General features: G+C 37.7%; 2 protein-coding genes across 4 annotated transcripts; one reads left to right on the top strand and one right to left on the bottom strand.

Annotated features, from left to right (window-relative positions):
- The first annotated feature begins 641 nt into the window (after positions 1-641).
- Positions 642-5,235, top strand: LOC137712956 (protein sym-1-like). The gene is made up of 8 exons (XM_068452166.1): positions 642-1,075; positions 1,511-1,598; positions 2,727-2,821; positions 3,216-3,288; positions 3,387-3,479; positions 3,595-3,681; positions 4,349-4,429; positions 5,032-5,235. The coding sequence occupies exons 1-7, from the start codon at positions 672-674 to the stop codon at positions 4,427-4,429; spliced, it is 921 nt and encodes a 306-aa protein (XP_068308267.1). The 5' UTR covers positions 642-671; the 3' UTR covers positions 5,032-5,235.
- A 1,020-nt stretch (positions 5,236-6,255) lies between these two features.
- Positions 6,256-11,555, bottom strand: LOC137712954 (RNA polymerase sigma factor sigB-like). 3 transcript variants are annotated; one of them, XR_011065253.1, is made up of 8 exons: positions 11,093-11,555; positions 10,441-10,631; positions 9,482-10,084; positions 8,481-8,711; positions 7,636-7,776; positions 7,268-7,468; positions 6,682-7,168; positions 6,256-6,604 (listed from the first exon to the last, which is right to left on the bottom strand). XR_011065253.1 is itself a non-coding variant. In XM_068452165.1 (8 exons), the coding sequence occupies exons 1-8, from the start codon at positions 11,361-11,363 to the stop codon at positions 6,887-6,889; spliced, it is 1,836 nt and encodes a 611-aa protein (XP_068308266.1). In that variant the 5' UTR covers positions 11,364-11,554; the 3' UTR covers positions 6,256-6,886. The 3 variants fall into 3 exon arrangements, 2 of the variants coding, with proteins under 2 accessions (XP_068308266.1, XP_068308265.1); XM_068452165.1 differs by having other exon boundaries at positions 6,256-7,168; positions 9,482-9,868; positions 9,953-10,084; positions 11,093-11,554; XM_068452164.1 differs by having other exon boundaries at positions 6,256-7,168.
- Between the last annotated feature and the right edge of the window lie 15,998 nt (positions 11,556-27,553).

The raw sequence follows: 27,553 nt of genomic DNA, 5'->3' as shown, positions 1-27,553 counted from the left end.
ACCCTAGCCTAAAGAACAACGTCTTGCTACCTTGCCCTGCTGTTGTTTCCTTATGTTTTCTGTTCCACAATAGTAGTATTTTCATAGTTATCCAATCCTGAAATTTGATGATCTAATTCGACATTTTAGGTATAAAATTGAGAAGATTTGAGTTTGCATTTGAGAAAGAGGTGCAAAGAAATTGACCAACGGAAAGTAAAAAAACAAAATAGAAAACATTGGTTATAAAAGTTCTTGTATATGTATGCATCTGCTAATAGTGTTCAAATTTTCACTTGGTCTTTCTTTTTAATTAATTTGTGGGCCAATTTTAGTTGATAATCATTGTTGGAAAGATTAATTAGTCCCATTACTTGAGATAATAAGTGTGTTAAATTGTGATCATGGTTTTAAACCTGCAACAGAACGTGGGCATCTTTGCGAGTTGATATATAAAACTCGATATTTATCAAACTCACACCGTTAAAGTAACAAATGTAATAGGATTATTTTTACGGTGTTTTGTTCTTATATAGACATCACAATTACCTCAACCAGTACTAAGTAGTCTGACACTGGTGAATCGGTTGTTAATTAGTAACACGTGACACGAGAGAACAGGCAGCCCTTTTGTATGCCTATCGACCCCAAAACGTCACATTTCCAAGTGCCGCTTCAGTTCATAGCACGAAATGGCTCTAAACCCTGCATCCCTCTCACTCACTCGTAAAATCCCGTTCCTAAACCGGTTCGTTGGCTGTTCTCGTAGACCCTCTTTGCATTCTTGTACTGTGTCTAGGATTGCAGCAAATCCAGTTCAAATAAGGAGCTTTCGGAGATCTTCTATGTGCCAGCCTCACTCATTTGCCCTGAATTCCGGCATTGAAGTCGGGCTTAAGGACTTGGGTCGTTCTGAAATAGGTTTTAGGCAACTGGGTTATGACCGGTTTCGTCTCTCGGTTGTTTCCGATGGTGGGTCGGGTGGAACTGGTGGAGGCGGCAGCTCTGGTGATGGAAACTATGGCGGCGGAGGTGACGGCGGTGCAAACAGTGAAGGCGGTGGTCGTGGTGAAAACAATTGGTCATTGCTTTCGTGGTAACCTTATTTTCAAATTTCAATGTCCAAGCTTTTGTTGCATTGATGTGTATTTTCTAATGATAGCTACAACATTACTTTTGACTGTATAAAACGAAGAATTGAACCTTCTGTACATTTGTAATGAAACAATTCCAATTTCAAAGAATAAAATATAAGATGAAAGTTTAACGGTTAGCGGGATAAAAAGCTTAGAGCCTGTAGTTGAATTTTGGTAAGTTTGCAGTTTAAAATGCTCAGGCTTTGTACATTACTCAATATCCTACATAGTCTTCGACTTGGGTTGCATATGTATCAAATTTTATGTACACTAACACTTGGTCTTATGTTCAATCCTGAGGATAGAATTAGAATTATGAACTTTTTTCTCAGCTAATCAGTCAGAAAATAATGTTCCTGTTCAGCATTACCAGCTTGGATTTTGTATATTTTCAGGTATTTGGATCTTCTTGCAAAGTATCCTGTTGCAACAAAAGCTCTGACATCTGCCCTTTTAACTCTTACTGGGGATGTAGTCTGCCAGGTAATGTTCCTGTAGTTTCCGTTAACAAAATTTGTTGAGTGGTTTATCTTTCTTTCTCTGTTTTTCTGCGTTATCTTCAACTTGCATTTCAACATCCTTGGTGTGCATTTTTTGTTCAAGATTGCATATATTTTCCTTATCTTTTGTTGTCACTCAAGTATATTTGTACTGGTATAATGTTGTCATCTTAATCTAGGAGTTTGTGGATTTTGGGGATGGGGATTAGGGTTGTGGTGTGGTCCCAAGGTAGTTCTGGATACTTTAGTGGGAAAACAAGGGTTAAAGGGGGTTTAAGATTCATGTTTCTTTCCCCAAATAGATATAATGTGTCATTGAAAATTTTATAACGAGGCAGCTTGGAGAAAGCACTTTCGTGTGTCTAGAAGACACGTTCATCTGATACTGATAGTTTGTATTCAGCATTCTTAGTTCAAAAATGTTGTTTTAGTCTACTGAAGGGGTCTAGAACCAAACTAGGAGTTAATGGGGACTATTAGACATCTTATGATTCTGACAAAAAAGAAACAAAAAACTGTTATCGGGGTGGACGGCTGAGTTGGCAAATTAGATGTGATTTATAAAGAAGAAAATTGGAAGAACAAAGAACGAAGAAGATAAAACTTGAAAGGGACAAAACTAATGCTATGATCTCTGTTCCAACAATGGATTAGCTTTGCAAATCTGATTTGGTGCTTGCTAGAACCACTTATCTTGAACCCTTGATCTCAAGTAAGCTACACAGTTATCTTTCTGATTTAGAAATAACATACTGAAGTTTATTTGAACTAGGACTGGTGATCCTAGATTATTCTGTTAGAGTGGTGTTACTTGTTACTTGAGATGCTCAATTTTCTTGTTGTATATCATCTCTAAAATCAAGCTGAATAGGTAACTGCCTCAAGACCATGGCATTGTATTGGCTCAATCGCCTTTCAAAAGAATAAAGTTTTTCACATGTTGTAATGTTGAAACTTTGAGTGGTTTCTGGTGCGCACAATGATGTACAATTTGTAAGTTATTATACTGAGTGGTTGTACCATTTGCAAAATGGTAGTTATCACTTATCTTTATGTGATCATGCTGTTTTCTCTCAGAGTATGACAATGCTAATGTGATTCTTTGCCCCAGCTTGTCATTGATAAAGCTCCGTACCTGGACCTGAAAAGAACGTTCTTGTTTACCCTGTTGGGGCTGGTGTTAGTAGGTCCGACGTTGCATTTCTGGTAACAATTCAAAATTCCATCTGTAAGCCTGAAGTTTAGAATCATCATTATAGTACTGCTTTCATTATTGTTGTTATCATTTAAAAACAGATACGAATAGGATACGAACTTTAGAAACGCACAGTAACTGTCAACTGATATGAATGTATGGGTACATCCTTTTGGTACAAAATTTTAATGTCTGTTCTGTCCCTCCTGTACAGCAGACAGTTTAATTTATCATATGGCATTTCACGCCATCAAGTTCCCTGGAAAAAAAATCTAAAATTACATTGGATTTGTAAATAAGTAATCTATCTAATTTCATGGTAATTTTTCTTTGTTTCTATGTGTATTTCCTTCCTTTTCATGTTTTGCTCTTGTACGTTTTCATTACACCACCTTTTGTCATTAGGTATTTGTATCTAAGCAAACTGGTAACGATGCCTGGAGCATCAGGTGCATTCCTGCGTCTCGTACTTGATCAGGTGACCTCAAATTTTCATTTCAGGTTATTAAAGTTCATGACAAGTGATAATTATTTTTTTAAATACATATTGTAACTTTCGGGTTAATGTTGCTGCAGTTTCTTTTTGCTCCTATATTCATTGGAGTTTTCTTATCAACATTGATGACTCTGGAGGGAAAAAGTTCACAAGTTGTACCCAAGCTTCAACAGGTGGTGTTAAAAGAATTGAATCTATGTGCTTTGAAACCTAATGGAATGATTGTATTTACTTTTGTAAATTTGCATACAAACTACATTTGTTAATATGAAGTATCTGTTTGCGTAGGAGTGGTTTTCTGCTGTGCTAGCTAATTGGCAACTGTGGATACCTTTCCAATTTCTTAACTTTCGGTTTGTCCCACAGCAATTCCAGGTTAGAACGGTATAAAGAAGTTATACATATTTTATGGCTCCTAGACAGAATATGCTTAGGGATATTATTTGGGATATGATAAAGTTTCAGACTGCAGATGCCTAACTGCCCCCGACCTTTAATAGTCCCTGCAAGGAGCCAAGAGTCTCAACGCACGGGTTTCTTGGTGTCACAGAAGGGACTCTCTTTCTGCCTCTTGATGTTGTTTTGTTTTCCTATTCTTAAACGCGATATACACAATAAGTTAAAGCCAGTTGCACCCTCCATTATAAACGGATATCAGCCAAACCTAGCTCTGATACCACTTCTTGTTCACGTAATTTTCATTCAGCCTAGACTGGAATGATCCAGTCTACCTGAGAGGGCATAAACTGGATTATACTTGAGCTTGTTTAAAGATAAAAAGCTAGACCGGAAAAGACTGAAAATTGATGGAATGCTGTGATCGAAAGTAAATTCGGTGTACAGGAAAATGGATGGGATACCTAATGTAGAACTGGATTGAAACGAATTAGGTGTGCGATTAGAATTTAGAACCCTCATCGGGTTATGTTTATGAGTTTCATTTCGAAAGCTGGCTTTTATGTAAACTACTTATTTTCCAGTTTCATTCGGGAATCCTCTCGTTTTATTTTTCTTAATACTCTTTTTGTTTTTGTGTTTCCAGGTCCTTACTGCTAACTTTATATCTTTGACATGGAATGTTATCCTATCATTCAAAGCTCACAAAGAGGTTCTTCAAACTTAGGTATGTTCAAATCTGGTGTTGTAGCTCAACATTTTTATGGGCTTGTTTGGGAAGCACTTTAAGTATTTTTCTTCGATTAGCTTGCATTTTTACTAAGAATTGATTTCAAATTCCGTAAGAGTGCTTTCACCCAAGAAAGAGAGAGAGAGATTTAAAACAAGGTTTTGGGGTTTAGCACATTAAGACCATCTTCAAAGGAAATGTCAAATTATAACACTCAAGTTGTAATTGATGGCTGATGTGACAATTTAAAGTCTTATGTCAAATTTTGTACTTTTCCAATCAAATTGTCAAATGTTATTTTCTTATTAAAATAGAACTTTAAATGTTGTAATTATTAAAAAAATGTTGAAACAAAATTTTTATTAATTAAAATGCTAGTGTAATAAGGGACCTACCATTAAAATTAATTAAAAATAAATTTTATATTGATGTCAAATTTGACTTTTAATCACATAGCCTTTAAGTCCAATCAACAAATAACACTTCAGTTGGAAAGATTTTGATGTCAAATATGCATAACGACATTCCACCTAGGATTTTGATTTCCCTTGGAGAAGCTCTATGCTATTGTAACCAGGTTGTTATTCTCTATAATGCAGGTCTCAAGAGAGATCACACGAGGAGTAAGCAAAGTTCACCAAACCTCGCTAAATTCTTTGTGTTTATGCGCAGCGTGTTTACTTTATTGTTCATATATTCGCTAGCATCATCTTATAAGCTTGCAAAACACCAGAGGTTATCGATAAACAAGATCAACTAAGGGCATTTAAAATCAACAAATATAACATATTATTTGATTTTTATATTATTTATACTTTTAAGTAAAGGTAATTTAAGTTTTATTATGCAATAAAAAAACTTAGTATTCAACAAGAAAATTTTAATTAAAAATAGAAAAATATAATAAAGGAATGAGATTACTAATAATATTTTAATCTTTCCAAGGGTTTAAAAAATTAAATCTGATAAGGATCTGATATGATATGAATCCGATTAGCATCAGATCCAATGATTCAAATTGAATTCTGCTGATCCGATAAGAAATGAATTCGAATATGAATCAAGGCAGAACCAATCCGTGGTCTAATATAACCCCTACACTACTGAAGATGAAATCAAATAACTCAGACTGCATGGCGAAAAATAACGCATCAAAATATGACATACGTACAAACTCCAATAATAGATGAGTTTACATTATCACGAACTAGCTCTTAATTTTATAATATTTCTCTTGAAGAAGTCGAATGTCCAAATTTCCTCTCCTCGCGTTTAAGTTTTAATAGCCCATTTTTCGTTAAAGATATATTCCAAGTTTGATTCTCTCCTCCCACAATTGCAAAGTTGAAACAATAGGGGCCAAAATGGAAAATGAATTTCTTGTCGATGTTGTAACTTTTATCATTGGAAGTTGAAGCCTTAAGCCTCGTTTGGTATTAAAGATTTGATTGGAATGGATAACCTCCAAATTCAAGGTACATTGAAGGTGAAGGAGAATGATTTTTCATCTTGCGATGATTATAAGAGGAGTTGACATGAACGAAACTTCTCCCTTCTAACCCTCCCATTTTGCGACGATTATAAGTTTTCTTTGTGAGTAATTCATCTCTTACCTCCAAATTTGCCATAATTTTTTCATTTCCTTCAACATACCTTGAATATCCCCAAAGCAATACCTTAAACGTTGGCTTTTTGGTAGGCTCATTACTTGATCTAGAAGCAAACTTGTTTATGAAGAAGTTGAACTAACCTTTATATAAAGATCTAAAAGTGTACAACTAATCACATCAAAAGCTAAAGGAAATAGGAACTGAAAACAAGGATAGTTTCGATCAGATGACAAATAATTCTAAACCTCTGTAACTGGGGAATCAGAAATAAGACCGGGATCAACCATATTGAAGAAGACGTACCAGAGTGTGATTCCATGTTGAACTGGATTGAAACGAACCTGCAAATTTCATCTATGCTGAACGAACATCCCTGTCCATGTTAGCATACAACCATGACAAGCTGAAAACCACTGTAGTGCCTTACCGCACTGACCACACTACGATGGCAAGTTCCAGATAGAATGAACCTCTTACCGATGTATTTTATCCACCACGCACGCTGACTGCTTCTCCTTTGAGAAAACAAACTGTACGGTGCATGATCAAACACTACTTAACACTGCATGGGTGTGGAGAGAAATAATGTTAGCAGAAAGAATGCTGGAAGTAGGAGTTCAAATCGAGTGAAAATAGTACCTGAGATACGAGTCTTTATGCTTGTTCATATGAATTTCTTTCCACTTTGATACATTAAAAGAATTTGAAATGCTAGATCCAAAAAATTCTGTTTCTGTGCACAAATATTCTCTCGTATTACAGAAAGTGAAAAGAGTACATTTCCCCTCGGCAACATGAAAATTGAAGCCATAATATAAATGAAAATCAAGATGCCCTGTATGAGCTATGAAACTGCATATTGCTGTAAATGTTTAGTTCTTTTCTTGTTCTTCAGTTTTCGAAACGCACATGACTCTATTTGTCTAATTCTCTCCCTACTAACACCCATCAGCTCCCCTATCTCTTGCAATGTCTTCATCCTTCCATCCTCCAATCCAAACCTCCATCTGACAACCTGCTTCTCTCTAGGATTGAGACTATCTAGTACCTTCTCCAAATCCTGTTTCATAAACTTTTTCATCAGCAGATCTTCTGCTGTTTCTGCGTCGGGATCTGAGATTACTTCCTGTGAAGAACAACATGAAATCGTCAGAAAAGGAGCACACAAAAGGTGACAAAATGTTGGATAAAAATTTCCGTTTCATTGGATGTAGAGAGGACAGACCGAAGGTTTAAGATTCAGGTTAATTCCAATTTTCTGGTCCAGAGATCTAGGGGCTTTTGGAGTCAGTAATACAGCAGAAAGCCTTTTCATCGATAGCCCTGTTGCCTCTGCAACTTCTTCATCATTAGGATGTCTTCCATTTAAACTATACAATTGCTTTTTGGCCTCTTTAACTCTATACGTCGCCTCCACCATGTGAAACTGTTTTACCAAAATATTGTAAATGCAAAGAGTATTAAAAACATGAAGCACTAACATACACAAATTCAGCAGGAATGTGAAGTGGGGTCCCAACAATTGTACCATCACGACCCATGATACCAAATAGCAACCACAGGGTAAAAGAAATTTATGAAGGTAAAACTCACGGGTAAGCGAATTGTTCTGGACTGGTCGGAAAGAGATTTTCGAACAGCCTGTTTAATCCACCAGTGTGCATAGGTTGAGAACTTAAAACCCTTTGAAGCGTCAAATTTCTCTGCACCTCTTACAAGGCCTCGACATCCTTGCTGAAAGTCAATAACCAAGAATAAGAACTCAAAGGTGGCAAGACTTGAAGAAAATAGTTTTTTTTCATCCTCTGGAGAGAGTAATTTATATTAAAAACAAAATACACACACAGATATAAATACATACATAATATACACACATATATACATACATACATACATACATACATACATACATATATATATATATATATTTTACAATATATGGGTTGGATTAGAGTAGAGGACATCCATTTTTTACACACTTTGTAGGGCTCAATCCATAACTTTTTCAAGGATCCAAATTATCTATATTTCAATTCATCATTCATAGATCATCTTTGAACAATATTAGACAAATCCAATCCAAAACCATTGAAACTAGATCATCATTGATCATCTTTGAAAAATTGTCTATATTTCAGAGATCATCATTCATAGATCATCTTTGAAAAATATTATTTGTAGTAAAGAAAATGGACGATACGGTTCAGGAAGGAAACTCTAAAATGACTATCATTTAATCCAACAGTCATAAGGTTGCAGATTTGGGTGACTTTGGTAGACATGATCTTTGAGAAAGACCTAAAAGATAGACGGTTGGATCGTTGAAATACATTACGAAGTGAGCCATACAGAGTGCGTGTCAAAATGTATGTCAAAAAATGGGTACCCCCAATCCTAACCCATTATATATATCTATGATGACAAAGATAAAACCATACCTGCACAAGATCTTGAAGATTCATCCCAGATCCCTGATAATTTTTTGCAATTGATATAACAAGCCTTATGTTGCTCTTGATCATTTTGTCTTTGCACAGAATACCATAGTTTACACGCTTCCTCAAAGTCTTCTGATCAACTCCTGCTGCTGCAGCCCATTGTGCAATGGTGGGCTGCCTGCCACATCTTTGCGCAAGCTCCTCCTGCAGCTTTTCCAGTTTCAGTAGTTCCTGAAATAAAAATACAATAGTCAAATTAACTCTAGATATTCCAAGAACGTTTTCTTTAAAGCCTGCATATTTCTTGAACTATACGTGCAATTGAAACTCTTAATGTCTTTTTACTTCTACTTGTAAACTATTACAACGACTTTACTATTTTCCTACTTCTACTTGTGTTCTATAACTACTTCTACGTGCATTTAAATTTCTAGGACTGAACAATTTCCTTGAAATTTTCCCCTTTTTCATCCATGACATGATAACATACTATATCAATCAAAATCCATGCTTAATTGTAATCCAAAGCTTCCCAGCAAAAGCCTTATACAGTTATACTCTTCGAATTTAATTCTATGAAATACATGAACAGGAAAAGTAACTTCCTAAAATGTTGGCCATAAACAATTTTTAGTGAATCTATCAATAGATTACATATCAACCCATGGGTGTAGTATATTTTAGCCTCCGTCATAACCCACATAATTAGACGAAATGTTAGCTAGACATTAAGTCATACTTAAACCAGGAAAGGGTATTGTGTGCATGGTTCATTTTTAAACCACTGCAAAATGGAAGTATATTTGTGAGTAGTTATCAGCGTGGATGCAACCTTATCAGCTACAAAAAGGGTAAACAAACTTTTTCATTCATTTTTTTATTTGTTATTATATTGTCTGAGGGTGCAAGGGTGCAGTATCAATGAAGATTGCAAGGAGTAGTTGATATATTTCATAATAAACAAGGTGGATTCAAAACCCTCACGATGACACTAGTAGTACCTGAATTCCTGCAGAAAGCTCAATTTCTTCGTTCGCCGTAAGAAGCCGAGATGTGTGGGTAGTAGATCTCAAGTAACGCAAGGGATCTGAGTGGTCTATTTCTTGTACTGAAGAACGCTTTTTTCTACTGGTTGAACCAGACTTCACAGACACAACACTTGCAGCAGCCTTTTCTGCTGCTTTTGATCTTCTGGCCTTCCTTTCGGTTTGACGACTCGATTTTGCCGTTATACCCTTGGAAAGTTGCTCCTGCAGAAGTTCAAATTCTTCATTTGTTCGCTCCACTTCTTCTGACTCTTTTTCTGCAGATTGAATGAAATGGTCTTCCAAAAATGCAGTTTCAGCTCCCATGGAAGCTCCTACTCTAACCGGTTTAGTTTCTATATGCTGAGCCCAATTGAAATGCAAAGCATTAGTCTCTGGAGAAACTGGAGATGAAATTTCTGGTTTAGCAGAGTGATTAGTGCTAACCAGCATAGCCAGATCCTTTGCAACCTTCAGAGCTGCTTTTGCAAGAGTAACAGCTTCAGCCGCAGCAGCTGCTATTACAGCCTCTTCACTCGTAAGAAGAGTTTCTGTAGCTAAAGTTGATCCAAAGTTCGCCTGATGATATCCACCCAAGTTAATTAGAGTTGTAAGCTCAACATCCTTCATACATAAAAAATCAAACGGGGAAAGAAAATACTGGAATCCTAAACTCTAAACCCACAATAGAGCATGCGATCAGAATTTGTCATTGCAAGTATGCGATGAACAAGTGAAGGTGGCTAGGCCACAGCAGCTAAAACATGTTCAAAAACTATCTGAGAACCCAACCATAATCCATGTCAAATTTTTAGAACGTTTTTTGTTATTTAATTGAATGAATGCAAACCTAGTTTGTGTAATTTATCTATTACCTGAGAATCATGTAAATCCAGCAGGCATTTGACTAAACATTCTCGATTAGTAACTATTACCTCAGTGGAAGGATCAATTGCCCCTGTGTATGTCCACGGTCTACTTGAAGCCAAAGAATCGGAATTAAATTCTAAGGAAGGTAGTCTGAGATTCTCCATATCAAGCACTGTAGTTGTTGCTGTTGATGTTGAACGCGGTGTAGTGGATAAGATATATTGTGCCCGGAAACACAGAGGATCTCTAGTTTTTGCTGCATATTTCAACCGATAAATCATAAGGAAAAGTTGCATACCGTTGGAATATCACAGAAAAGAAAAAACAATTCAAATCTCCTCTGTTCTCCAACTCTAAACAATAAGCCGGTGGGATGGTCAATGGGTGCCCATCACTATCAGCACCGTCACCAACACAAACACCACCACTCACCACCACAATTAACACATTGAACACTTGAATGTGCCTCCATTTAGCTAATGAGTATCCATTGACCATCACTAAAGCCGGGCCTTCCACGACTACATCTTGGTATATCCAACAGAAGTATATTTCAACCAAAAAAAAATCATCTCAAAAAAAAAAAAAAAATGTCACACTATTACATGAAATTTCGATGTAAAACAGCAAGGTTGCACAGGTGAGAGCGTAGAGCAATCAACTGAAATGGGCAAAAAAAGTAACAAGAATGCAGAATGTAATTCAAAGGATTGAAACCTTGGAAGCTCCTGTCCTTAAACAATTCATCACAGAAAAGGGTATGGTGGGTCCTGAGGACTGTGAGCTTGGTGGCCATGACGACTCCTCCTCCAACGGCGGCGGCTCTCCTCTTCTGCTTCTTGGTATTCTTCTGGTCACTTGCTGGGTGGGCCCCAACGAGATGGAGTGGGGTGAGAAATGAGGCATTGGGAAGGGCGTGTTTGTGGGAAGGACAGAATCCAACGGCTGCGGACGACGACGACGATGATGAAATTGATAAGACTGACATATCTTTCTTCTTGTCTTCTCGTTCTTCTTCTTCTACACATAAAGCTTCAAAGGCATTGGCATGTAGTCAGTGAGTCTCAGTCAGTCGCTTGAGCGCGAAACAGAGGAAGAAGGAATTGGAGATGGAGATGGAAGCGAGAGAGGAAGAGAGGAAGAGAGAAAGAGAGGGAGGGAGAGAGAGTGAGCGGTTTTCTTATCCTCGGATTTGGAGTTTTGGACCACCCAAAACTAAAAACATACGGATACCGGTGTTAATCTCTACTAATTTATCGTCAACCAAAATTTTTTTAAATAACCAGTTTAACCTTTAATTAAAACAGAACATGAATAAAAAATATAGAATCGAAATGTAATTTCATACAACCAAATTTTACATTTTTTTTTTTCAAAGTCTCACCTACATATAATCCTAACATATCTATAATCTCTACTAATTAATAAAACATCAAAATTCTATGAAATTACCGGTTTAACTCTCTAATTAAAACAGAACATGAATAAGAAATATGGGGCAGAAATGTAATTTTACACAACCAAATATTGCTTTTTTTTTTCTAAGCCTCACCCACATGTAATCCTAACATATCTCTAATTAAAATTAAAAATTAAAAATTAAAAAAACTTCTCACTCTCACATTATCTATCACTCTTTTACTGATAGAATATTAAGGTTTGTGGACGTAGTGGTTTTATCCACTACGTAAACATAGGGTTATCTTTTGTAAGCAGGTTAACTGCATGGTTCAATAAATCCTAGTTTTTAGGAATCAGTTGTAGTTGTTTACTTAGAGACTTAGTCATTTACCACGTTTAGGATTATGTTTAACGTGGGCTGCAGTTTTTCCGTTCCAGTTGTTTGTAAGGCTTATTTATAGCCAGTTTCTTGTTTGTGGTTGGATAAGACAATCCTTCCAGTTCGCAGAGATCCTTTTCAGCATATACTTAGGTTTAACATTTGGTATCAGAGCCCCACCCTGGGGCTCTTGATCGAAGCTTGAGAGATCGTAATCTTTTGAGTGTAGAAGTACGTGAACATGGCAGGAGAAGGAAGTGGTTTTGTGCAAGCATCCATCCCAAAGCTGGAAGGGCATTACGATCATTGGGCAATGCTTATGGAAAATTTCCTACGTTCAAAGGAATATTGGAGTCTTGTGGAGCATGGAATTCCTGCAGTAGCAGAAGGAGGTTCACTCTCAGAAGGGCAACGAAAAGTGTTCGAGGAGCACAAGTTGAAAGATTTAAAGGCTAAGAACTATCTGTTTCAAGCAATCGACCGAGCTGTTTTGGAAACAATCCTGAACAAGGACACGGCTAAAGAGATTTGGGATTCGTTGAAGCAGAAGTATCAAGGAACTGCTCGAGTCAAACGAGCACAGTTGCAGGCTCTTCGAAAGGAGTTTGAGATGCTACACATGAAGACGGGAGAGACTGTGAACGAATTCTTTGGTCGAACGTTAACCATAGCCAACAAAAGAAGGATCAATGGTGACAAACTGACAGATGTAGAAGTTATTGAGAAGATTTTGAGATCGATGACTCCTAAGTATGACTATGTGGTTTGTTCAATTGAGGAATCCAAAGACTTGGACATTCTTTCAATTGACGAACTGCAAAGTAGTTTGTTGGTTCATGAGCAGCGGATGATTGGACATGTCGTGGAAGAACAAGCTCTAAAGGTGGTTCACGAAGAGAACTATGGTGGAAGAGGCCGTGGTCGCGGAAGCTATCGTGGAAGAGGTAGAGGAAGGGGCAGACAGATGTTTGACAAGTCAACAATTGAATGCTATAACTGTCATGAGCTAGGGCATTTTCAGTATGAATGCCCCAAGAGAGATAAGGAAGGAAAAGTCAACTATGCAGAAGCAAGTGAAGAGATGTTGCTCATGGCATACGTGGATACTCAGGAGATCAAAGAGGACATCTGGTTTCTGGATTCTGGTTGCAGTAACCATATGTGTGGAAAGAGAGCATTGTTCTTGGACTTTGATGGAAGTTTCAGAGAAACGGTGAAACTGGGAAACAATACTAGCATGGCTGTGATGGGGAAAGGGAACATTCGACTTCAAGTGCATGGAATAATTCAGGTGATCACGGGAGTGTTTTACGTACCTGCCTTAAAAAACAATCTCCTGAGTATTGGTCAGCTTCAGGAGAGAGGTCTTGCTATTCTCATTAAACAAGGGAGGTGCAAGATCTACCATCCTGAACGAGGACTGATCATAGAAACGGTCATGGCTGCAAATCGCATGTTCATTCTTGTTGCTCAGCATCAATTCAATGAACAGGCATGTTTTACAGCCATTACAGATGATCTAGTTCAGTTGTGGCACTGTCGATATGGGCACTTGAGTCTTGGCGGATTAAAGACGCTACAACAGAAGCAAATGGTGAGCGGACTACCAGAAATAAGGGACTCCTCAAGAGTGTGTGAGAATTGTCTGATAGGCAAGCAATCAAGAGATCCTTTTCCAAAGCACAGTACGTGGAGGGCTGATCAAATCTTAGAACTTATCCATGCAGACATATGTGGCCCGATACAACCTACATCTAACAGCAAGAAGAGGTATCTACTCACATTCATTGATGATTTTAGTCGTAAGACTTGGATCTATTTTCTAATTGAGAAGTCAGAAGCTTTTAAAACCTTTAAAGCATTCAAAAGCCTTGTGGAGAAAGAAACAGGTGCAAGTATCAAAAGTCTACGCACGGATCGTGGAGGGGAATTCACATCTCATGAGTTTGCTGAATTCTGTGTTGAGAATGGGATTCAACGTCAACTCACAGCAGCCTACACCCCACAGCAGAATGGAGTGGCTGAACGCAAGAATAGGACCATCATGAACATGGTTCGAAGTCTATTGATCGAGAAGAAGATGCCAAAGACCTTTTGGCCAGAAGCAGCAAACTGGACCGTGCATGTGCTCAACAGAAGTCCCACGTTTGCAGTCAAAAATAAAACTCCCGAGGAGGCATGGAGTGGGACGATACCATCAGTAAGTTACTTCAGGATCTTTGGATGTATTTCATATGCACATGTTCCAGATAATAAGAGGACTAAGCTGGATGACAAAAGTCTGAAGTGCGTGCTGCTTGGAGTCAGCGAAGGGACGAAGGCTTATCGACTTTTTGATCCAGTCTCGCAGAAAATCATAATTAGTCGTGATGTTCGTTTTGATGAGAACAATAGCTGGGATTGGGAGGAACATTATCCTGAAGCTGTCTTAGCAGTGTTGGAGTGGGATGACGATGAAGATGAACCAACTGAAGATAATGATGTTGATAATCAGGGAGAAGATGGCAATGTTTCTGGTGAGAATGACAATAACACAGGCAGCAACAGTGACTCGGATCAAGTCTCGGAAGTAAATGCATCCAGTCCAGAGGAAGGCAGAACTAGGGCTCCGCCAATATGGATGAGAGATTACGTAACAGGAGAAGGATTATCTGAAGAAGAGGACATGGTGCATCTGGCATTTTTAGCTGACAGTGATCCGCTTCACTACAATGAAGCTGTGACAAGTTCTAAATGGAGGAAAGCTATGGATGTAGAAATTGCAGCCATTGAAAGGAATAACACCTGGGAATTAACGGATTTACCTAAAGGGGGAAAGAAGATTGGAGTCAAATGGGTTTACAAAACGAAGCTTAATGAGAATGGAGAGGTGGATAAGTACAAAGCTCGGCTGGTGGCTAAGGGGTATGCTCAGGAATATGGGATCGACTATGCTGAAGTATTCGCTCCTGTGGCCAGGTTAGAAACTGTTCGAATTGTGATTGCACTTGCTGCGCAAAAGGACTGGACAATTCATCAATTGGACGTGAAAAGTGCTTTTCTACATGGGGAGGTTAATGAAGAAGTATTTGTAGAACAACCACCTGGGTATGTACTGAAGGATAAAGAGCATAAAGTTTACAAACTAAGAAAAGCTTTATATGGACTTAAACAAGCCCCTCGTGCTTGGTATAGTCGTATAGAAGTTTATTTTTTGAAGGAAGGGTTTGTGAAATGTCCATATGAGCACACCTTGTTTATCAAAACTGGCGATGGAGGTAAAATTCTTGTTGTTTGTCTATATGTTGACGATCTCATTTATACTGGCAATGATGAATACATGTTCACTGAGTTTAAGCAGTCAATGATGAATGAGTTTGAAATGACTGATCTTGGCAAGATGAGATACTTTCTTGGAATCGAAGTTTTGCAGCAGGAAGAAGGATTATTTATATGTCAAAAGAAGTATGCACAGGATGTGTTGAAAAGGTTCAATATGGAGAATTGCAACTCAGTACAGAATCCTATTGTTCCAGGTACCAAGTTGACAAAGGATGACACGGGTGAAAAGGTCAACAGCACTGTCTACAAACAAATCGTGGGGAGTCTCATGTATCTTACAGCCACTCGGCCTGACACTATGTTTGTGGTAAGTTTACTTAGCAGATTTATGGAGTGTCCAACAGAAATGCATTTGGCAGCAGCAAAAAGGGTTCTGAGGTATTTGAAAGGCACGATTGGTCTCGGGATTCAATACAGCAAGGGAGGACATGCTGAGCTCAGAGGTTTTACAGATAGTGATTATGCAGGCGACTTAGATGACAGAAAGAGCACATCGGGGTATCTGTTTATGTTGAGTGCAGGAGCTGTGTGTTGGGCTTCGAAGAAGCAACCTATAGTTACATTATCAACAACTGAAGCTGAGTTTATAGCAGCAGCTTCATGTGCGTGTCAAGCAATCTGGTTGAGAAGGATAATGCAAGAACTATGTCAAGTCCAGCGAGGTCCTACAACAATTTATTGTGACAATAGCTCAGCAATAAAGCTCTCTAGGAATCCTGTCATGCACGGTCGAAGCAAACACATAGATGTGCGCTTCCATTTTCTTCGTGAATTGACTAAAGATGAAACTGTGCAGCTGGTCCATTGCATCACTCAGGAGCAAATAGCAGATATATTCACTAAGCCTTTAAAGACTGATGCCTTTCTGAAGATGCGTGGGCTTATGGGGATGCGTTTGGAACCAGGTGTAAACTGATTGCATTGCAATTAGTTTAAGGGAGGATGATAGAATATTAAGGTTTGTGGACGTAGTGGTTTTATCCACTACGTAAACATAGGGTTATCTTTTGTAAGCAGGTTAACTGCATGGTTCAATAAATCCTAGTTTTTAGGAATCAGTTGTAGTTGTTTACTTAGAGACTTAGTCATTTACCACGTTTAGGATTATGTTTAACGTGGGCTGCAGTTTTTCCGTTCCAGTTGTTTGTAAGGCTTATTTATAGCCAGTTTCTTGTTTGTGGTTGGATAAGACAATCCTTCCAGTTCGCAGAGATCCTTTTCAGCATATACTTAGGTTTAACATTTACTCTCTCTTTCTATTTCAAAAACAAAAATAAAAAAATTTCTCACACATTTTGTGTGTGCCCATATGCTAGTTGTTAATAGGGTTAATCTCAGTTTACTACTCTGAAGTTTTTTTATTTTCAATATTTGGTACATGAAGTTTTTTTCGTCCTAGAGTGGTACCTAAAATCATAGTTTTGTGACGCTTTCATACATCCATTAAGGTTGCTATTAAATCAACCGTTAACTGATGATGCGGCGCCCTCATGGATAATGACTGGGCGACACGTGTCAATATGGGCCCATGTGGCTATTAAAAAAATTCAAAAAAAAAAAAAAAAGAGGAAAATATTCAAAAAATAAAAAAAAATTAAAAATCTGGCCTTCTGCTCCGACCTCACATCCGAGGCAAACCACTCTCAGCTATCTCCCGAAACCTAATTTTCCCAAGCCCCAAGCCCCAATTTTTTTCCCCAAATCACCTTCAATTCTGTAAAATCCTCCACTTCCCATTCTAGAAAACCTCCACAACCCAACCAAACTGGTTTTCGCTCGAGAACAAAGCAGATAAGTTGGCCAATGGAGCCGGGTCGATGCATATCTCGGATAGGAACTGGACCGGGGTTGTAACCCCCGCCCCGAAATATTTATTTCGGAAACTAATATCGGTGATAGGCCTAAACTAAACTCTTGTTTAGTTAACTACCATTAATCACGATTCTCTACTTCAATTTCTTAATCTCTCACAAAAATTTATGACCAACATTTATTTACCAAAACATAAGGTTAAATCTAAAATTACTCACCAAATTCCTTTTCTTAGTTCAATTTCTCAACAAAAGATTTATTTCGATTATTTAAGGGTGCATCTAACCCCTGTTAGACTACTTACGTACCCTTGAGAGGGATTGAGCCTTTCGTAATTCACATTTCAATACAACTCGACCTATGCCACATTTCGTTCAAGCTGAAGGCATAAACATACCAATCATACAAAACAACCCACATTTCATAAACGTTTCCAAGCTACAATCAAATCACAATTAATAAAGATAGATCGATGTCTAAAGATAAAAATAACAATTCAATAGAAATCACATTTAATAAACAAGTATAACTCAATATGGTGCCACAATACATAAATCGAGACAAACATCATCACGATGAGCCCATTAAGCTCCATGAAATCCCAACAACACTCTAAGATAAATGACACGCCAAAATAATTCGGCCTAATTCACTAAAAAGCCAACCGTCAATCAAGGTCGAGGGTAGGGTCCACAACCCTAGTAATTTAGTCTGGAAGATCCATATGCTAGATTCCTGATCCGTCAGTTCCTAATATCCTTAAATATTATGTTCTATTATGTAATTAAGTTGGTGCCGATCCAATGGTCGAATCGTCAAATCATATAATGTCTAAGTGGCGGTCTCTATCAAAACTATAGTCATACGACGAAATTTCATGAATCGAACATCACATATGGAATCAGGGTATCCAAATTAGTCTAGGAAAGGTAGGTGAGGTCTCGGCCCACGTGCCGCCGCACACGCCGGCTTGCTGCCCCGAGTCACCGAAAACCCTAGAAATGGGTGGCTTTAATCCGTCACCTTCAGTGCTCTGCCGCACCCTATAGTTGTTTAGGCTTTGTTCTCTACCTCATGAGGAGTAGTTTGATGGTGGTGGTCGACTGTACCACCTTAAAAAATGGCGGAATTTAGCCGTACACCCCACGAACTCGCCAGTGAGTTCATCACGAAATCAAGGCCAATTTAACTCGGTTTTTTATGAAATTGGAAGAGGAAAGGGTACTAGGTCAATTCCAGGTGGTATGTCACTTCTAATCGCTAGAGAAATTGCCTGAAAAGGCATCAAAAATCATGGCTAACGCCTAGTCAGGCAGCGGGTCAAGGGATGACCCGGTTTGGCTACGGTGTTCTCCCTCGGTTCCTCTCCTTTCTCTCCTTTCTCATGTATCTCATTGGTCACTTCCTTTCCCCCTCCTATCTTGATTCGGCCCCCTCTCCCCTTCTTCCCTTCTTCTTTCCTAGTTGGTCTCCTCGATTCCTTTTTTTTTTTTTTTTTGTTCCTTCCCCATAGCATATTTCAATCCATAACACAATTTGGAACCTTCCCAAAATCATGGCAAAATAACTATTTTGCCCTTACTTTCGTTCATTTCTATTTCATGGTTATAACCCCATTTGTCGAATGGTTTTCGCCTACACGCTTGTGGAATCGTCCTCTATCCAAATAAGTCAAGAAATATGCCAAAATATATGAGGATAAAATACATCCTTATATAATTACGTTAAACCAACTAGGGCATTTTCGTCTTTTCAACTTAACGATAAATTTTACTATGTAAATTATAATAATTTTCGGAAACAAAACTTTTAAAAGTTCTCAATTCAATCTTACATAACCATAAATCGATTTATTTTCAATTTTTCTCCACATATTCATATATTTAAAATTTCAAGGTATTACAGGGATGCTCTGCTCGAACCCACTTTCTAGTAAAAAATTGGGGATTGGGAATATTAGGGTTTGGGAGGTGATTTGCCGAAAATAGGGAGAAAGGTGGATGTGAGGTAGGAGAGGATGGTCAGAGTTTTTAAAATACATGAAAACTAAAAAAATAAAAAAATAAAAAATAAAAACTTTTTTTTTTACCCATCCGTCTCTTACCTCACCCCCACCCTCCTTCCCATCTCTCTCTACAACCCACAAGACCCTCCATTTTCACCTCTGCAAACTGTACCAACCTCCCTTCTCTCCTCTGCAACCCACACCCACCCTCCCTACACACCCAACCCAACAAAATCCCACCCAAAAGAATTCAAATTCATCAGGAAACCCTTCCAGTTTTTGAAATTTATCAAAAACCCAGTTGACCCAAATCCTTAATTTGGATAAATTAGCAATCCTCAATTGATTTTTTAGCACTCCTAGCCCTCGTTGCTGCCTCATTGGACTCTGGCACTAGCACCTCGTGGCAACCTTGCTTCAGTGCTTCGGTTCTTCTCTCTCCTCGGGATTTTGTTAGGTTGGGTGTGCGGGAAAGGTGGGTGCAAGTTGTAGAGGAGAAAAGTGAGAGTGAGTTTGGGTTGTAGAGGAAAGATGGAAGGGAGGGTGGTACGAGTTGTAGAGTAAAGATGGGAGGGAGGGGGTGGGTTGGGGAAAGGTAAGAGACGGGGTGGGTAAACAAAATGTTCTTTTTTTATTTTATTTTAATTTTTAAATATTTTTTTAATTTCCACGTGGCCCGATATTGACACATGGCACTTAGTCATTGTCCACATGGGCGCCCATGTCATCAGTTAACAGAGGTTCTGACAGAAAACTTAATGGATGTATGAAAGTGTCCTAGAATTATAACTTTAGGTACTAAACTGAGACGAAAAAAACTTAATGTACCAAATGTTGAAAACCAAGAAACTTCAAGGTAGTAAACTGAGATTAACCCTTGTTAATATTATGGAGGGGAAGGAAAAGACCAGCCCCCTTCCCTTCCAACATTCCCTTTTGTTTTGATACTTATCAATTCATTTTTCCTTTTAAATTTTACTAATTTCTTTTAAATTTGCTTTTGGCGATAATCGAATCTAAGACCTCTCACTTATAAGTGAAGAGGAATACTACTAAATTGTAGTACTAAGTGGCAAATATTACTATTTTCTTTTCCTTTTCTTTTGGCAAAATGTTAATAGTGCACCGACTTGTAGCTTAGTCGCTTCAAAATTTGATCTTTTTAGTTTTGAAAGCAAATATCTTGACAATTTTATAACAAAAATAAACATTTAAAATCATTGAAATAAACCTCTGGACGTCGTGAGCAGACCACATAGTACCTCAAAGGGCCTTACATCTGTCTGCCCTACAGGTGATGAGCCTTCGAGTTATTTACATGTTAAGGTGCCCTTCAGATACCCTTTAGCAAACGCATTCTCACCTTTCTTAAGTGTTTGTCAATTACGCTAACGATTTTTCCATAAGTATCTGGCCAAAGCAACGCACATGAGATATATTAGGATGATCATATTCATGCTTAGAGTTTAACAAATGTTCCATGCTCTAAAATATATTATCGGAATATAGTAGACAGAGGAACTGAATTGCAATGTAACCATAACTAAAGTTCTATGTGTTGTATGAATTCAAACATATTATGACTAATCTGGTAGCCGAAAGTCATTGCTAGATGTTACTATTCCGTTTGTGGATATTCCCATAAGATTGAATTAGAATGCTTTCTAATTATGTAAAATTAGATTAATTAAATTATGCACTGCTAGCTTTAGTTGAAACCTACAAGGTCACACATAATAGAATGACATTGAAGAATAAAATCAGTAAAGGTTGAATTTAACATAAATTGTTTACATTAAATGTTTTATTTTTATTTTTTATTACTTGTTTTGGGCCTTCTATTTACTGTTGCTTATATGAACTTAAAAAAAATAAGGAAGCTCAATCCAAAAGGAAAGACCAAATTAATAAAAAAAAAAAAAATAGGAGCAAACCAACCTAAAACCTGGTGATAAAAGGGGTGTGCGGCACGCGTAGGAGCATATTCATGCGACTTAAATGGCTTGTTCTCGTACATTTACGTTATGTTTCTTTAGTTATTTTAGTCCTTTATGCTTCTTTTGTGTGTTTTCAGGTTCTAAGGGCTTAAGGAGCAAAGAAGTGCATTTAGGGGCCTTTTGGAACACTATTGGGCTAAGGATGGATAGCTTATGCTTGGAGCCAAAGTGTTGGATGAAATTGAAGGCCTTGTATGCACTTGAGGACACAAAACAATGGCCCTAACCCAATTACACAACCTTGCCATGGGCTTAACCATATTTCCCTTCCCTTGCCATGCAAACCACCCTATTTTAGGCCCATTCTATGTACTTAAACCCTAGCCCTTTAACCTTGCAGCCCTATTATGATTTATTCACTTCCATATTCTTCTTTAATCCACATGCATTCATCATCATTCACCCTACCTTGCATTTCCACAAAACACATTTTATGCCGTGCACCTCCCTTGCAATTTCAGCCATCACACTTCATCATTGCAGCCACCATTCACCCTAGTTGTCACTCACATGCATTCCCATTCTATATTTCAGCCACATGCACCCATAATTACACCAAACACACCCTTACCGTGCCTATCCCTTGCATTTCCAGCATTCCCATTTGCATTTTCAGCTTTCCACCAACCAATCTAGTTGTCATTCCACATGCATTCCTTTCTTTAATCATTCCTAGCTGCCATTCACATGCTCTCCCATCCATTCTCTCCCTATAAAACCATGCAATGCATTCATACAATTCATTCCATTCACCACAAAACAATCACACAACACACCAACACAGAAGAACCCCACTTCCAATTCCAGCATCTTCCCTTCCATCTCTAACCACTCCCCACTCCATTCCACATACACCTAAAGCCCTAAACATTTCCTTAGACCTTGTGCCTCAACAAAGAGGAAGAGAAGAGGGCCTAAACGTTCATACAATTCAAGTTTGAGTTGTTGGAATGTTTAGGTGTTTCTTTGATTTCAATGTTTAATTTCAATTCTCTTTGTCTTGTACGTATGAGGAACTAAACCCCCTTTAGCTAGGGGGTGATTCGAAACTATGTTTATGCTTGCAATATGAATTGATTACCTTTGGTTGGAATTTCATAAGTTGTGGATTTAATTTGTTTAACCGTTTGATTGATAACTTATTTATGTATGTTTATTGAGAGTGCACGCTTAATTTTCATGCATGAATATGACGCTAGAATATAAGTGAGTTTCACCTAATAGTTATGAACTTATATTCACAAGTAGTGGAGGTTGCTTATAAACAATCGCGTTAAATGAATTCTTGGCACTAGTCTCATGCTTTTCATAGTAACGAAGGCCTCGTCAACACTTATAGTTTTCATGATGCTTAATGATCTTTGATTGTATCTTTATTGTGCTTTTCACGTAAAGGACTTTTGGAGAATGTTGTGAATTGCATTGCGCAATCCCATCCAATTCATTAACTTAAGGAGAACTTGACGGTTAATTTAAGCGGACCTAATTAACCCGGGGTGTTGAGTTTCATAATTTATCGAAAGACCAACTGAAAATCATATTCTATGCAAGTGTAACATGTGTGGAGAAGAACCCCTTAGCTATTCCATCATCCATATTTTCATCACATTCATATTTACATTTTGTCCTTAATTATAATCTGTCCACTTAATTTAATCTCATCCAAACACAATCCCCCCATATTTTGTTAAGTCTTAGTCATTATAATCTGTCTTATTTTGGTTTTTAAGTATTTGGAGTCATAAACACTTTCAAATTCGTCCAAATTAAGTTCTAGTTTCTGTTTGAGTCAATTTGATTGTTTTAGGCAGTTTGAGTGTTTCAAAGCTGTTCTGAGTCATAGTAGTCTTGTTAAGAGTCTTTACGTTTAGTTTTTATGTTTTTGAGTCAATTCAAAGTAGATAGCACCCCTAGTTAATCCCCGGTTAGAACGATCCCTACTTACATCATTACTACAATTGTCACAAATAGGGTTTAATTTGTGTGTCGTATAAATCTCGCATCACACGCCCAAAGGATGTGTCCTAAGACATGCTACACACGTGCGGTGGACGTTTCAATTGTAACCCTACTGGCTTATTGGAATTGTTCTCTACATATGCCTAAGTGGTCTTCAGACCTAGTATGAATTTTACACATTGTGAAATCAGAAAATCAGAGAGAAAGGAATTATGTTCTCCAATTTAGAGAAATTGAAAACCAAAACCCTACTGACACACACCAACATGGAATGTCCACTAGGACTCCAAATCGAGTTGTGTTGGCCGACACCTATAAGGTGACGAAGCCATAAAGTGTAGTGATGTGGAAAATGTGAATAAATTTATACCTAAAAGTGCCTAAATACAAGAGTGCACATGTGATAACAGAGCATAAGTATAGTACAATAAAATAGGGTGAGAATTATACTATCGATGGTAATCCTCTACCCCAAGATTTGCCGATAATCCTCGTCAGTACGAAAACTCTACTACTAGAACATGGAGGGGCGAAAAACAAGGGTGAGTGTGCCTAAACATAAAGTTTTAATAAAAACCTTTTGAAAGCATTATAACCCCTCGCCGTAAAACCTGTATAGTTTCCAGAAAATAATACTACGTAGGTACGAAAAATGAATGCATAAGTGCAGTAAAAACAGAAGCATGTCATGCCATAATATCTCAACAATAATAAATGTAAGCCAGGTGTGAGATCAGTCTAAACTAACATGCCAGTCGGAGTCACCAAATGTGACCTATATGACTGTACCTATTGCTCATAAGTCTATGCTAGCACACGAGTCAGAGTCACTTAGTGTGACTTGTACAACAGACTGGGTGTAAATATGTACGCTCTAATGCTACGATCACGTGAAAGCTAGTGCTATGCATGGGTCACCTACGAGTCGGAGTCGCCTAATGCGACTTGTACAACAGGTTAGCACCTAACTTGGATCCAAGGCGAGTGTGCGATGCAAGAGGTGAACAATCACGTGAAGGCTGTGCCCTGGCTCGGGATGGGGCACTAACACGGAGGTGCAGCAATGATAAGCTCTAAATGAATATATGCATGCTCATATAATTCAACCATTTCAATCACATAATAACTTACCTGAACTTACCTACGTCTCCGTAGGATCATTTGACATAACCACAAATCTCACCACAATGCAATATTTAAATATAACACATTTAAATCATGGCATGCTATGTATAATCAATTTAAAACATTTATGGAAATCCGTAAGGTATACACACACACACACTATAAAAAGGAAAAAGACCCACTCACCTGAGGTCCACGTTACAGCTCCCTAGCATGAATATTGAGGTGTCATGAACGATCGGCGCCTAGAACAATTATCAAATCATGTCTCAGAATTCTTATCAATAGAACACATAACTTACATATCTTATTCGGGAAGATCCGTAAATTAGATTCTCAATCCATAAGTTTCTAATATCCTCAAATATTACGTACTATAACGTATCAAAGTTTGGTGACGATCCAACGATCAGATCGTTGATTGCTATAATAATCAAGTGGTGGACCTTAATGGAACTAGGTGCAAACGATGGAAATTCATCAATCAGACTTCACGTATGGAATTGGAGAATCAAATTTAGCCTAGGAAGGTTAGGGGATGCCTCGGCCCAAGTGACGCCGCACACGGCGGTCACCCCCCCAACTTGTTGGAAAAATCAACTACTTCTAAAAGTTCTCAAACTTCACAGAATTGAAGATCTCAACGAGAAGAGTAAGTTTTATACTTGTGGCCAAGTCCAATTTGGTCGGGAAAAGCCTCAAATCACCATGAACTTGTTAGGACCCTATAATTTAGGTGTTTCTTGATTCGTCCTCATATAAACTCCAACACTCCAACCAATGATTAGGCGTTGTTCCTGAGCTCAAGGGAATTACATTGGTGATGGCAATTGAGAGGAATTGTTTCACAAATGGTGGTTCAAAGCCGAGACCCATCCGGACCTTTCAATGGGTTTTCTTACCACATCAGGGCTAAAATTCTTCGGGTTTGGTTAGAATTAGGGGATGGGGTGTTGTGGTGAGGTTTGGTGGTGATGGAAGGTTAAAGAAGGCTGGAAAATTAGATGGAAAATCGTCGGGAAACTCCAAGGAAGTCAGGTCATCACGCGGGTCAAGGGGAACCCGACCGATTCCATCCATCTTCTTTTCCCTCCCTTCTCTCTCTTCTCCCGATTGGGCAGCGCCCGTCCTCATTCCTCTCCTTTATCTTTCATCTCCACCGCCCAACTTTTCTTCCCTTTAATCTGGCCCACACATGTGGATTTCTAGATTTTACTCCAAAAATCTGGAGCATTCCAGAAAATAATAAATTTACAAGTTTGCCCTCGACTTCATTTGTTAATAACTCCTTCGTTATAACTCCAAATTACGTTCCGTTTGCGCCCACACGTTCATAACGATGAGTACTACGAGGGTATACCAAGAAAATGAACCTTACATGACATGACAAGATGGTCAACAAAAGTCAACGTCTTTGCCTCGATGGGCATTTCCGTAAATTCACATTAAAAAATTATAAAGACTAAATTTTTTTGGGGACGGCTCGTTACACCACACTTTATTCCCCTTGCTGCACCTATTAGAATAGAATGACATAGTAGTATATCGTCTTCCTGCTTCACCAACCAGAGATTCATTCGCGTGGATCCTAGTAGATGGCTAACACTTAAGAGCCTCAACAACTAATTCATCTTCATATGAAATTTAAAGGTTGGGGTTCGAAACTTAATTTAAGTTTATATGTGTGTTCTTAAAATTGTTTTGCAAGAACATAAGCACGTCAATTAACCTAGATCATGTGGATTAATTTAATAAGATTAATCGGAATTTTGCTAACCATGCATGTAAATTGGATTATATATAGCTTATGTCACCTTGCCAAGCTTTTGCTGAAATTGGTTTTTGCGAGGACCTGAAGGGATTTTCTGATTTATTTTCTTGCGGCTAGGATGGCTGCAATTTTTTTTATTTAAGGTTTTGGTGGATTATTTTCTAATGATTTTGGTTTCGTTAAGAGTAAGCGTGCTAATAACGTGTTATACCAAACAACGTCAAATCAGAAAAATTGTGGTGGAAGGGGACTCGAAGGTTGTCATTGATGCAGTGCAGTTCCATGGAGAATTAGGTCCATGGTTGAGGACATTGAATGGCTTGCCTCATCGTTTGAGCTGGTAGAATAGAATCATGTCTACAGGGGAAGCAAACTTCACAGCGGACATCATTACTTCTCTTGGGCATAATTGTACTCATTTATATATTTGGGATGGGTGTGCTCTTACCCAAGCAACAAACACTCTCTCGTATGATTCCTGAGGCCTTGTGTCTCTGAGGTTTCTCTTTAATTTAATCTTCTTTCTTCCTCAGGAAAAAAAAAAAAAATATGTTGTAGCTGCAAATAATATGATAGAGAATGACACTTGTTTAGATGAGGAAGATAAATTTGGAATTTTGATAAAAAATCAGAATTTATAAATTGACATGTACCAATTCCCTTGTTTGGACTCATAAACATAAAAATTTAGAATTTCACATGGACAAAACTTGAAATTTGGGATCTCCAATTCTTAAGTTTAAATTCTATGTACATATGTGTCATTTCTGAATTTTTATGAGTGAGTTAAAAATAAAAATTTTTGTATTCACATTCCATTATTCTTTAGGTTAACTAAATAAGAAAATTCACAAATTCTAAAAATAAAATCATATCATTTCAAAATTCCTTACTCATCTTAAATTTCCTTGTCAAAAACATAGTGTGAGAGTATTCTTATTAAGAATTTTGTAGTACGTTACAATGTGAGACATATCCACCTTTACATAGTGGTGTGGCAAATTACACAAATACCCTTACAACTATTAGTGGATGGTCATAAATGTCCTACAACACTACTTTAAATTTGTGGCTTATGAGAGTTTGGATATTAACTCTAGTTTAATCATATTATTTGATATCTTTTAGTTTTGTAAGAGTTATATTGAAAGGCTTTATTTCATTTGTATTTTCATATTTTTTTCACGTTAAGTTGTAAGCGTATGAATACAAGTATTTGTTAGGCATAAGATATAGAAGTTGTTGGAATTATAATATTGAAATTTGAGTTCAAAACTCATTCTAAGTACCTTGTGCTCTTCACACACTAGGAGATAGTGGATCCTACCAATCATTTTATTCTTATTTCCCACCACGTAATTTCTTGCATCACTAATTAAATGCTCGTTTGCAAATGTTTTAAATTGAT

This window comes from Pyrus communis, chromosome 13 (assembly GCF_963583255.1).
Source record: "Pyrus communis chromosome 13, drPyrComm1.1, whole genome shotgun sequence".
Classification (NCBI taxonomy): domain Eukaryota; kingdom Viridiplantae; phylum Streptophyta; class Magnoliopsida; order Rosales; family Rosaceae; genus Pyrus; species Pyrus communis.
This window is presented reverse-complemented; position numbering and strand designations above follow the sequence as displayed.

Bases quoted from the DNA above. Each gene is read 5' to 3' on its own strand.
- LOC137712956 (XM_068452166.1), top strand. From the start codon at position 672: ATGGCTCTAAACCCTGCATCCCTCTCACTCACTCGTAAAATCCCGTTC. The intron at 2,822-3,215 runs GTAACAATTCAA...TTTTGTCATTAG, and splicing joins GGTCCGACGTTGCATTTCTG to GTATTTGTATCTAAGCAAAC. The intron at 3,480-3,594 runs GTGGTGTTAAAA...CTGTTTGCGTAG, and splicing joins TTGTACCCAAGCTTCAACAG to GAGTGGTTTTCTGCTGTGCT.
- LOC137712954 (XM_068452164.1), bottom strand. From the start codon at position 11,363: ATGTCAGTCTTATCAATTTCATCATCGTCGTCGTCGTCCGCAGCCGTT. The intron at 10,632-11,092 runs GTTTCAATCCTT...TGAAATATGCAG, and splicing joins TAAGGACAGGAGCTTCCAAG to CAAAAACTAGAGATCCTCTG. The intron at 7,777-8,480 runs GTATGGTTTTAT...ATTGACTTTCAG, and splicing joins ATCTTCAAGATCTTGTGCAG to CAAGGATGTCGAGGCCTTGT.